General features: G+C 44.0%; 1 protein-coding gene across 1 annotated transcript in view; it reads left to right on the forward strand.

Moving 5' to 3' along the window:
* The first annotated feature begins 3,742 nt into the window (after window positions 1-3,742).
* Window positions 3,743-12,562, forward strand: part of CDHR3 (cadherin related family member 3) — a 68,692-nt gene continuing 59,872 nt past the window's right edge. The window contains 1 exon segment of the mRNA XM_025381076.1: window positions 3,743-3,895. Within this exon segment, the coding sequence (XP_025236861.1) occupies window positions 3,850-3,895 (46 nt within the window). The 5' untranslated portion in view covers window positions 3,743-3,849.

Below are 12,562 nucleotides of genomic sequence, written 5' to 3' on the forward strand. Positions count from 1 at the left end.
TTAATCTATAATATTTTTCTATTTTTTTTAACTCATAAAACTTTTTTGTTAAAAATGAAGACACAAACACACATTAGTCTAGACCTGCACAGGGTCAGGATCATCAATGCCATTGTCTTCCACCTCCACATCTTGTCCCACTGGAAGGTCTTCAGGAGCAATAACACACATGTCATCTTCTATGATAACAATGCCTCCTTCTAGATACCTCCTAAGGACCTGCCAGAGGCTGTTCTACAATTAGCACAATTAGCTTTTTTTTTTTTGAGATGGAGTCTCACTCTATCACCCAGGGTGGAGTGCAATGGTGTGATCTTGGCTCACTGCAACCTCCACCTCCCAAGATCAAGAGATTCTCCTGCCTCAGCCTCCCAAGTAGCTGGGACTACAGGTGCCCACCACCACGCCCAGCTAACTTTTGTATTTTTGGTAGAAATGGGGTTTTGCCACGTTGGCCAGGCTGGTCTCGAACTCCTGACCTTGTGATCCACCTGCTTCAGCCTCCCAAAGTGCTGGGATGACAGGCGTGAGCCATGGTGCCTGGCCAGCTTTATTTTTTTTAATAAGTAGGAGTATACTCTAAAATGCCAAGTATACATTTATTATCATCATAAGTATTACGTACTGTACATAACTGTACGCACTAGACTTTTGCATGACTAGCAGTGCAGTAGGTTTGTTTCCACCAGCATCTCTCCAAACACATGAGTAACGTGTTGCACTATGATGTTACAACAGCTACAACGTCACTAGTTGACAGTAATGTTTCAGCTCCATTATCATCTATGGGAGCACCATTGTGTACAAAGTCCATGGTCGATGGAAATGTCGTTATGCAGTGCATGACTATATGCAGTGCATGACTAGATTATGTGAGGGTAATTGCGTTCCAAGTTCCAAGTCAAAAAATGTTTGGACCTCAACTCCTTTGCTAGCAAATTAGACCCTTACAGTAGCTAGTTCCCAGGGAAGTCCCCTGAAATACTCTAAGGACCTGAATCACTGCTGAGCCAGACAGCATGTAGGAAAAGGCTCCTGGGTCTCATGTGAAGCTGGAGGGGTGCCTGCCCTGCCTAAGAGACCCATTCATCCCATCCAGTTGAGACCTTGGTGGACCCAGGACAGCTCAGCATGCTGGCAGTCAGGGACAGGAGAGCCAGAGACCGCAAGGTCCCATTCAGCCTTGGTGCGATTCAGGCCCAGTTGGGTCTCTGGTGCTAGGACTAGGTGATTTCAGAAGGAGATGGGAATTGACACATGGGCAGCAGCCCATGGCAATGGCAGAAGCAACCTCGGGGCTGGAAACAGAAGCTGTAATTACAGGAGAAAACACCCACAACCAATTCCAAAAGATGACCCTTTTGCTCCCTAGAACCAGGGAAGGGAAGTAAGGGGAGGCATGCTATCCTGGTAAAAACAGGGCAGCATGAAAAATGCTGTGCAGTCAGGCTGAAAATTAAACAGATGTGAGTTTCTTTAATGCAAAAGTTTAATTATTCTGACGTTTTCCATAACTTAATCTGAGCCATCGCTTCAGCTTTAATTATGCATAATGAAATGGATTATTTACAGTAACTCACATGTCAGGAAAAACTGAGAGGTGAGAATTAGTAGCTTGGCAACTGTTGTTTATTTCTCTTTTTATTTGGCCGATGCATATTGAGTATCTGCTATGTTTCGGCCCTTGCCAGGGTCCTATTAGGAAAAAGTAGTGCGGCACATTCCTGTAATGTCAACACTTGGGGAGGCCGAGGTGGGAGAATCGCTTGAGCCCGGAAGTTTGAGACCAGTTTGGGCAACATAGGGAGACCTCCTCTCTACAAAACAAATTTAAAAATTAGCCTGGTGTGGTGGTGCATGCCTGTGGTCCCAGCTACTCCAGAGGCTGAGGTGGGAGGATTGCTTGAGCCCAGGAGATTGGGACTGTAATGAGCTATGATCACACTGCTACACTCCAGCCTGGGAGACAGAGTGAGAGTGAGATTCTGTCTCCAAAAACAAAACAAAACAAAAAAAAACACTAAAAAACAAAAAAAAGTATTTTTAAAAACACATAGCATGGGCCAGTTTCTTTCACTTCTTTCTCTTGTGTATTGCTTGAGATGATACTGTGTAGCAGGTATTATTTTCCCTGATTTACATAAGTGAGTGGAACTGAGATTCTGAAAGGTTAGGTAAATTGCCTAAGGTCACACAGCAAAACTCCATTTTTTTTTTTTTTTTTTGTTACCATCTTTGTGCTTCAAACAGAGAACTATAGACTAACTTTCCTAATCTTACTACCTTTCCTTCATGCTTTATACAGGAAAAGTCAACTTTTCTTAAGGGAACCGTTATTTTGAGCAGGAAAGTAAATGACAAAAATTGTACTTTGGCGAAATTAACCTAAGTTTCTGTAGGATGTGCTGTGGGCCAGAGCCCAGGCCAGAGGCAAGGACCTTAAGCCAGGGCAGTAGCAGCAAGTCTGGGAAGGGGTCTGGCAGGAGGCACTTGGAGGCTGGAAAGGGCTTGTCAAATGTTTGGATGTGGTGGAAGGGAAGGGCAGCCTTGCCACCTTAGGTTTGGGATGCAGGGGACGCAGGGGACACAGGGGACACTGGCAGGCGGCGTGGCCTGGGTCAAACCCCTCACTCTCTGAGCCTTTCTTGCTTGGTACTCTTGCAAATAAACGCCTTCCTTTCTATTGCCACAAAAACCTTGGTGTGGATATCTGGTTTTACTGCACCGGGTGAGCAGACGCCAGTTTGGTTCCACAACACTGTCTCCCTCTATCCCTCGTTGGTGACTTCCGTGTAGCAGGTGCCAAAAGCTGGTTCACTTGTGGGGCGTGTGTGTAGTTTTCAGAGCGCCTGTAGGGTCTCGTCCAGACTGGGAGGTTCTGACTCAACTCCCCACCTTCTTCACTGCATTCCTGCCCCCAGCCTTGGGTTGCTGCGCTCTCCTCCCCTAGCTGGCAGAGGAACGGGAGAGATGGTCCAAGCCCAGCTGCCTTCCACTGTGCACACTACTTCTCTCACTGCACCATGTCAAGGGGACAGGCCAGTCCTCGGCCATCCTCTGTCTGCTCTGCTGTTGCTCCTTCTCAGTGGAGACTAGACGCCCGCCTGCATTTGTTCACATGCCACACCTTGGGCCCTGGCACAGGGCTGTGTGGAACAGAAAGACATCGTGAAGGGCAACACCTGCATCACTCCCCAGTGGGCAGAAGCCTCCCAACTCCAGTAATCTTCCTTCACAGGCTTCTTCGAGGGCTGGAGGGGCAGTGGTGAGGGGTGGAATCAGAGGACAGAGTCTTCCACCTCAGGTCAGCCTCGAGGAGGGTCTATCCCAGCTCTCAGATCTTGTCTTTAGAACAAGTGCCAGTTAATTCCCAAGTCTGAGTTCTACTCATTGATTCAGGACAGCAGAATAACTCCCACTTCCCAGCCCTGTTTCTGGGAATGATCACAAGCCTGGCTGCAGGGCGACTGACACCATTGTGGGCGGACTAAGCATGTCCAGCTCTTACTGTCGTCTCCGTGTCTCGGCTTTCTCTTTTGCCTTCTCTTTTGGAGCTCTTGGTTGAAGCACTTGGTGAGTGTGGACTTTTAAGGTGAACTCTGAGCTGACCAGGACTGGCTGGTTGGTCTCTTGGGTACCATGCAGTCACAGAAGCAGGTAATCAAAGAACAAACAGTCCTGTGGTGTTTGGAGTCCCTCTTGGCTACCATCAAAGCCTCTGTTTGATTTCTTACATGGCAACAAAACCGGGAGGAGAAGCTGAGCGGCGTCTGGAATAAACTTTGGGTGCAGATGGGATTCAGGCTATGGATAATGTGCTGGAAGCACACACAGTTATGACCATCAAGTATGCAAGAAGCAATCATTCTCCTGGCTCTCCTGGGTGCCATGTCAGGTGGGAACTCAATTTTGCTTTGGAACCTTGCTTGCCTACTTGGTCTGCATAATACCATTGTATGACAATGTCCCCCAAAAAGGAAATTGCCCCTGGGAGGCTTGTTCAACTGCAGGCTTAGCTGCAATAATGAATGAGGTGATGCAGTTCCAGGGAGCCCTGGGGGACCGGGTAGGAGCCCTGGAGAAGAGAGATGCTTAAAGAGCCTAATCTAATCTATGTTGGTGGTAACCCTCTTGGGTTAACTGGCCTGCATTTGGTAGTCCTCCTGAGATCTAAGGGTGGGAAAATAGTGTTGGTAGCAGAGCTTTGTGTGTATGTCAAGTGAGTCTTTATGAAGATTCTGGCCCTTCTCTGGAGCCTCGTAGGGCAACTTGAGGTTAACAAGCGATCCTGTGAGGAAAGTGAGCAACTGAGGGGGTGTCTTCCTCTTGAACAAAGAAAGCACCTTCTGATAGAAGGGCCAAAGACTCAATCTAGTGATCCTTTTACTCCCTCTTCCTCATTCAAGGGCATCAAGAATCTTAGATGATCTTTTTTATGTCAGCTTGGATTATTGAAATTGAGCTTTTAAAATTAAATGTTATTTCTGAATAGGTAGTATATGCATAATGTATGGAATTTAATTATGTTAAATTTGCAAATTAATTTAGGGATAATTTACATCTTTGATGAATTATGTAGTAAAATACTTAGAAGAGTGTCTGAGTACATAGTAAATGCTTAGTGTTAGTGAGTATTATTTATGATCTTCAGTTTTCCTAATCCAAGAACAGGGTTCTAGATACTTGTTTGAGTCTTCATTTGTTTTTCTTAGGAGTATTTTGAGGTTTCCTTCATAGAGATTTGGCACATTCTGATTATGGTTATTTCTAGTTATTTTACTTTTTCTTTTTTTACATTTGTAAATGGAATCTCTTCTTCCCTACATCTTTCAACTGATTATTGTATGATGTATGGAAATCTATTAACAGATGATCTTACTATTTGGCATGGTTTTTCAGGTGATTCTCATGAATTTTCCATGTTTGAAAAAATGAACATTTATATTCTTCTTCTCCTATTTCTATAGCTCCTATTTTTTTCCTTATCTAACTGCCAGGCCTGGACATTCTGATCATTATTAAATAATGACAAGAGTATAAATTCCTGTCTTGTTTCCCATTAAGCATTATGTTAACTTTTGGTGTGAGAGCGAAATGTTTTATATGTTAAGGAGGTGGCTTTTATTCTTGTTAACATAAGAATATTAGAGTGTTTATTTCTAAATAAAAATATAATAAATAAAACTAAATGTAAGAATATTTGAGTACTTATTTCTAAATAAAAATGGATTTTTAAATCAAACGCTTTTTCAAGATCTATGAAAATGACCATTTAATTTTCCTCTTCGATCTCCTAATAAGATAAGTAAATAACTGGGTTTCCTAATATTGAGCCCGCTTCTATCTTGGGCTTTTCAACTCAGCAGAAGGCAGGATAACCTGTGAATGTGAAGTGGGCCATAAGCAGTTCAGACTGTCACTTGAAGTAAACATTTCAGATTTCCCCCAGAAATATGGGCTTTTAGGGCCATAATCATTTGAGTCGAGGTGACTTTTATTGTCACTGGGAAAAGAGTGAGGTTAGGAAGAATCCAATTTCTTACACTGAACACTATCATTTGGAACTTTATCAGAAGTGTGAAAGGGATAGATCACAAAGGTTTGCAAGAAATACTTGAGATTTCTTATTTAAAACACACAATAGAATCCCTTAGGTCAAATCTTATATTTTGGAAGGGCTGCTGTGACGCAAACTGTTTCTCTCTCATCTTCTTTTGTGAGTCTGAGAACCTGGTCATTACCCTCACACTCCAACACCTGGGCTACAGAGGATTCTAGCGGGGCAGCCACATCAGCACCCCTTCAGGGTGTTGGAAGCAGGAATCACTATAATAATCTCAGATAAAGTAACACACAGTAAAAAATTAGCCGGGCATGAAGGTGGGTGCCTATAATCCTAGCTACCCAGGAGGCTGAGGCAGGAGAATCGCTTGAAGCCGGGAGGTAGAGGTTACAGTGAGCTGAGATTGCATCATTGCACCCCAGCCTGGGCAACGGAGCGAGACTCCATCTCAAATAAATAAATAAATAAATAAATAGAGTAACATAAAGTATCCTCTTTCCTTTCATGGGGTCTAACTCCTATGCTTCCTTCAAGGCCCAATTGACATCCCATCCCTGCCATGGAGCCTTCCTGGATTGACCTAGCTCTTGGGGAGTGCTCCTGCTGTTGCACCCTGGAGCTCCTCCTGCCTGCACATGGACTGCATGCCAAGAGTTCAGTCCAGCACCTGATACAGATTCAGTGCTCAGCCAAAAGTAACATGAGCTATCATACTGTAATTCATCTGTTATATGGCCATTTCTGCCTCTTCAACTAGAATGTCAGCCCTGCAATAACAGATTTCATATATCTTATTGCTCATTGTCCCTGTGTGCCACATATCTAGAGGGTATCCAATACATGTTTGCTGTTTTTATTTTCCTACTTTTTGAGTCTGGTATGGTTTTTTCCCCACATTTACTGATACACCCCAAATGTAGAGCTTTAGATCTTTTTCCTGCTTGATATTGACATTTAAATTAGCTTCTGTCTCTTCCAGCTCCTATGAAGATGAGTTTCCCTTTGTGAAGCTATAGTGCCCATTCCACCAACAGCTTACAAAGGGAGGCTCTACAAGAATACAAACTAGACAAAACTCTCAACTGCCCCAGTGTGAAGAGTTGAGACAAAGCAGTATTCTGGCTCCATCAGTCCCAAAGGATCACGTGTGAGTCCCAGAAGATGAAGGACCTAGAGAAGGACCCTTGGTATTTTAAAATCCACTGCATGCAGAAGCTGTCTATGTTTTGAAGAAGTATCCAAGGAACCAGCTTTTGTATTACCCTCCTGGAAATGAAAAATGTCAGGGTATTTAATGAAAGAAGGGATCCTTGGGAGCTAGATTTGCATGGACATGAAAAGGTATCAAACCCATCGAACTGAGTTTGTCCACAAGCTCTGGGCAAGAGGCGATCACAGCTTTCTTCAGCTCATCGTCTGTACCTGCTAGCCAGGGTTCTCTGCTAGCCAGTGTTGGGAAATCAAAGGCCTGAGACTGAGTTTCTTATTCTTGGAAATTAAAGTGTAAATGCTTCTCAATGCTCTCATATATGAAAAGGCTGGAAGATGCAATCCATTTCCAGAAAGTCTTTCTATCAGCCAATTAACCCTATATATAGGACCCAAAGAATGTTGCAAGAGGTTTCTACTTTTTCCATCATGTCACTTTCCTGTTCAGTCACCTCAGAAGAACAAAAGACAGTCCCTTCTCTCAGCTCTTCCTTGCCCATGGCAACCTCACCCCCAGCCCAAGCTGTCAGTCAGTCACTGGAATCCATCCACTTTCGCCTCTGTGTAGTTGGAAGAGATTTGAAAGAAACAAGCCTTTCTCAGGCCCACCCCATAGTGATGTTCTAAGATAAACACATCTGTTTCTTGCCAATTATGACCTAGCTGGTACAAAATTAATCGCAGTTTTGGTAAAAACCACAATTACTTTTACACCAACCTAATATAACATACAGAATCACTAATTGGATCACCTTTTCTTCTATGTCTTATAAAGGGCTCTTTTCTGTTAATCTTGCTTGACCTGGATTGTCCCTTGTTCCCCCCAAAAAAGGGGGTGGGTGAACATCCCATTCAGGAAGGGGTATATATTGTGGAAGTTAAAGAAATAGGAAAAAGTTGCATATGTTGAAACAACATTTGACAATGCTCTATAGTTTACTGAGCATATGCATTTTCTTCTCTTTCTTTCTCTCTTTTTTTTTTTTCTTCTTGAGATGGAATCTTGCTGTTTCCCAGGCTGGAGTGCAGTGGCACAATCTGGGCTCACTACAACCTCCACCTCCCGGTTCAAGTGATTCTTCTGCCTCAGCCTCCCAAGTAGTGGGGATTACAGGCAGCTGCCACCACACACTGCTAATTTTTGTATTTTTAGTAAGGTAGGGTTTCACCATGTTGGCCAGGCTAGTCTCAAACTCCTGACCTCAGGTGATCCGCCCGGTTCAGACTCCCAAAGTGCTGGGATTACAGGCTTGAGCCACCGTGCCCGGCTGAGCATATGCATTTTCTTATGTGGTATCTGTGCTATAGGAATAAGTTTCCATAGGCCTGATATTAGCCTGAACTTTTCTGCTGAAGTTCTTGCATCACACTAACCCCTGGTCAAGGCATGAAGCATGCTGATTAATAGTGTTGCTTTGTAACATGGTTCTAGGAGTTTCTGAATGGTTTGTAGCAGCTTGTAAGAATTGTTTATTGACAACAGTGAGATGGATTATTTGCACCTGGTGTGGATGAGGACCTTCCGTGGGTTCTGCTGTTGAGGCCAGTTATATAACAAGAATATACCTACAGCAAAACAGAAAGAAAATCCCAGCAAAGACTCCATAATTCCAAGACATTTGTGCATACATTGGCGGTTCGTGATCCAAGAAAATGCGATCTTCCGTCCCATAGAGAAAAGACAACAGTAAGAGCCTAGCCTGCACCTGGCCTCTGTGGATCTCTTGCCAAGGCAGCCTTCAGCTGTAGTGCGTATCCTTACTTTCATGTTGTTGCTATGCTGTATCCATTTTGTGTAATAAAACTGTAGATTTGTAAGCATTGTCATTTGGGTCCCATGAGTCTTCTTTAGCAATGGGACCTTGTTTAGTGGCTACTGTTAATGTAGCACCACAGCCCAGAGAAGTCAAGGGACCAGCCTAAGGTCACACAGTCAAGTAGTGGCAAAGCTAAGGCTTGAAGCCAGGGGTCTGATTCCAAATCTCTTGTTCTTTTCACAGAACTGATCTTGTTCACTGCCGTTTGATTAGGTACTAGAGAGAATGAAGAGGTAGCTATTGAGTGATGGTCTCAGTGAGTCCTGCTCTGTGTATTGAAAGCAGAGCTCTATGTTAGAGCAGCTACACCCCAAAAAGATGGCATCACCCCACATTCTTGACCCGCATCTCCACTTTCAGTGTCAGAGATCTAGGGTGGCCAACTTCCTCCTCTCTGAGACTGTGGAAGCCTTAATTATCCCAACATAAGCTCCCAGGGAGGCCCCATTGGTCCATTTCTGGAGAGGCAGTGATTCAAGGGAGACAAATGAGCACATCATGCATCCAGATCTCAGCCACAAGCAAGATGTTTCAGTGGGCCCCGTGGCTGACAATAAATCTTTTGCATGCTCTTTCTTTTCCAAAGTACATGCTTCAAGCAATTCTAGTTCGATTCTTAATTAAGATGCATGTGTAAGTCAAATTCCATTAGAGCCTGCTTCTTGCTCTCTAACACTCAGACCACCAAAGAAAGCCTGGAAGACCAGCAATGGAAGGAAAGTATGCAGTGTTTTAGGGAGAGCTGGCACCTGGCCTCTAATCTTCCCTCTGCCATTGACCAGATGGGTGCCTTTGGATACACTGCTTAAGCTTACCTGTATAACAGATGGCTTTAACATTTTGTGAATATTGTATCTTATTAATTACCCTATTTTTAGGGTATGGACCCTAGTCACTTATTATTCTTGTTATTGCTATTAGTACTACTACTACTTCTTTTACAAATAGCAATAGAGCTGGAGAAACTGGGTTTTGAATTAAGGTCAGGAGAACCCAGCTTTGCTATCTTTTTTAAAAAAATCAGTATCCCCAGCACTTTGGGAGGCCGAGGCAGGAGGATCACGAAGTCAGGAGATCAAGACCATCCCGGCTAACACGGTGAAACCCTGTCTCTACTAAAAATACAAAAAATTAGCCAGGTGTGGTGGCAGGTGCTTGTAGTCCCAGCTGCTCAGGAGGCTGAGGCAGGAGAATGACATGAACCCGGGAGGCAGAGGTTGCCATGAGCCGAGATTGCGTCACTGCACTCCAGCCTGGGCGACAGAGTGAGACTCCGTTTAAAAGGAAAAAAAAAAAAAAAAATTAGCGTCACTAGGACGTCTGCCTCAAAGTTTTAAGGATTCATTTGCATGACCCTGGCACACATGGCCTTGCCCTGGGAAGACAGGCTACCCTGAAAAAAAGACCGTTTCTAGCAAGAATATTGGCAGAAAGAGCATATCCAAGGACAGTCTGGCTTTCGCCATACATGGGACAGGCAGTTCCCAATAAAAATGGCTTGAGAGTCACTGGCTATATCAACTTCTCAAAAGTATCTCCCTCACTGCCATTCAAAATATGACCATTCAAGGAGGAAGATGAAAAACTCTCTGATTTAAGGAGACATCATGGAGCTGTCCTTGGATTCGGAAGCCTAGGATTGGAATGCTGGATCTTTCATAGAATTAGTCTCTCAGATCCAGGAATTATCAAAGTTATGATCAATTCAAGAAAATCAGTGGATATACTTCTAGCAAAGCAAACCAGGAACTATCACCAGGCAATATTTGGGGAGTATAGCTTCTCTACAGCCCAGCTCCCCAAAGGAGATGCACTAAGGTTGGGAGCCACCGTGAACTCCCCACTTGGGGTGAGGCTGTGGAGAGCCCTGAGTGGAGCTTAGCAAGTCCCTCCTACCCAAGCTCACACCACGCTCACACTGCAGCTCAATTCTTCATGTTGTTCCAAAAACAGCCTCTTACAAATCACATCATCCAGATCTAACATTTAGGTTGAAGGTCAATTTTTTACCAGCTCCCACAGCCATGTTGTTGCAGTGTCCCAGGGTCACTGAATAACTACGATGCATCCTATGTGCATGGTCATGTGACAGGCATGGAGTGACCGACTGTCTGTAGTAGGTATGTGTAGTCTGTCAGCTACAAGATCCAGATGCCATGAACCAGGGCCCTCCATGACCGCTTCCTGAGCGTATAATCTCAGATGTGCGCAATGGTGACAGCAATACCTGTGTTGGAGGATTGTGCTGGGATTAAGGGGATCAGGCAGTCAAGGATCTCCTAGCATGATGCTAGCTGAGCAGGTGCTTGGTAAATGAAGTGGTCTATTCATTTGGGCTAGGCACTACCTTACCCTAGGCTATTATTGAGAAAAACACAGCAAGTTCTAACTTTGCTTGTTGCCTGGAGGGGCACGAGTCACTGGGGAGGGTTGGAAGGGGCAAGGGAAGAATATGGGTGAGAAGGTGGGCATCCCATGAGACAGACTGCCAACCTTCCATTTCCTGTACTGCTGTGCTTGTCTTGCTGAACAGTGAGGGAACACTCTCATGAACAGCTCAGAGAGGTGCCCTGGTGACTTTCACTCGTGAGAAAAGAGAATGGGAGGGAATTATGCCCCAAATACCCAACCCATCAAAGCAATAGATTATTTTGCTCACTTTGAAAAACTATTTTTGGGAGTTTTGTCTCAAATACTTCAATTATACTCTTTCCTTCCTGGTTTTTATCATAAGAATGCTATAATATTAAAGCCAATTGTAAAAGATTTTTAAAAATCTATTCATATTCGCATCACCCTAAACTTCAGCTGTTTTGATATTTCTGAGTCCTTGCACAGTCCTTGTCCATAAAACTTGATAATTCTGCGAGTGACAATAACTTATGCATTATGCATTTTAGTCTCTAAACTAAATAAGATGACTTTAGATTTATAAAAGCTTGTATCAGTGAATGTGCTTATATTTCAATTTTTTCCTTTTCCATTTACTCCTCTGCATTCACCCCACCACACACCAATGGAAATAAAACATCCTGGTTTGTTTGTTCCTAGAACATTTATACCTTTCAGCAGAACAGAATCTTCTACTGTCCCTACCCACCCTGTGCCTCCTACTTGTTCAGGGTTTTCTTCTCAGGGTCTGATGGCAGCCAAGATTGGGAAGCTGGCTGGGAAGGGGGACCTGTGTAAATCTTGGCTCTGTTATTTATCATTTGCTGTGTGAATTTCAGCTCAGTTTCCCCATCTGTAAAATGATGACATTAATACCTGTCTGAGAGGAGTGTTTGAGGAGTAAATGAAATACAGGATTTTACATTTTGCACTTACTTGTAACATTGGATAAATGATCATTGTATTCATTTCCTAGGGCTGCTGTAACAAACTACCACAAATTGGGTGCCTTGAAAACAACAGAAATTTATTCTCTCACAGCTCAGGAGACCAAAAGTCTCCAATCAAGGTGTTGGCAGGGGTGGTTCCTGCTGGGGGCTCTGAGGGAATATCTGCTCCATGCCTACCTCCTAGCTTCTGCGTTTGCTTTCCATTCCCGGGCTTGCAGCTGCATCACTCCAGTCTCTGCCTCCATTATATCATGGCCTTTTCCCTTCTGTGCATGTCCTGTCTTCTTATGAGGACACTGGCCACTGGATTTAGGACCCACCCTCATCCAGTATGACTGCCTCTCAACCAATTACACCCACAAAGACTCTATTTCCAAATAAGATCATTCTTGGCTGGGCATGGTGGCTCACACCTGTAATCCCAGCAGTTTTGGAAGCTGAGGCGGGTGGATCACTTGAGGCCAAGAGTTCAAGACCAGCCTGGCCAACATGGTGAAACCCCATCTCTCTCAAAAATACACAAATTATAAGGAGTAAGGAAAGGATCCAGTTTCAGCTTTCTACTTATGGCTAGCCAATTTTCCCAGCACCATTTATTAAATAGGGAATCCTTTCCCCATTTCTTGTTTCTC

The sequence above is a fragment of the Theropithecus gelada genome, chromosome 3 (genome assembly GCF_003255815.1).
Source record: "Theropithecus gelada isolate Dixy chromosome 3, Tgel_1.0, whole genome shotgun sequence".
Taxonomy (NCBI): Eukaryota; Metazoa; Chordata; class Mammalia; order Primates; family Cercopithecidae; genus Theropithecus; species Theropithecus gelada.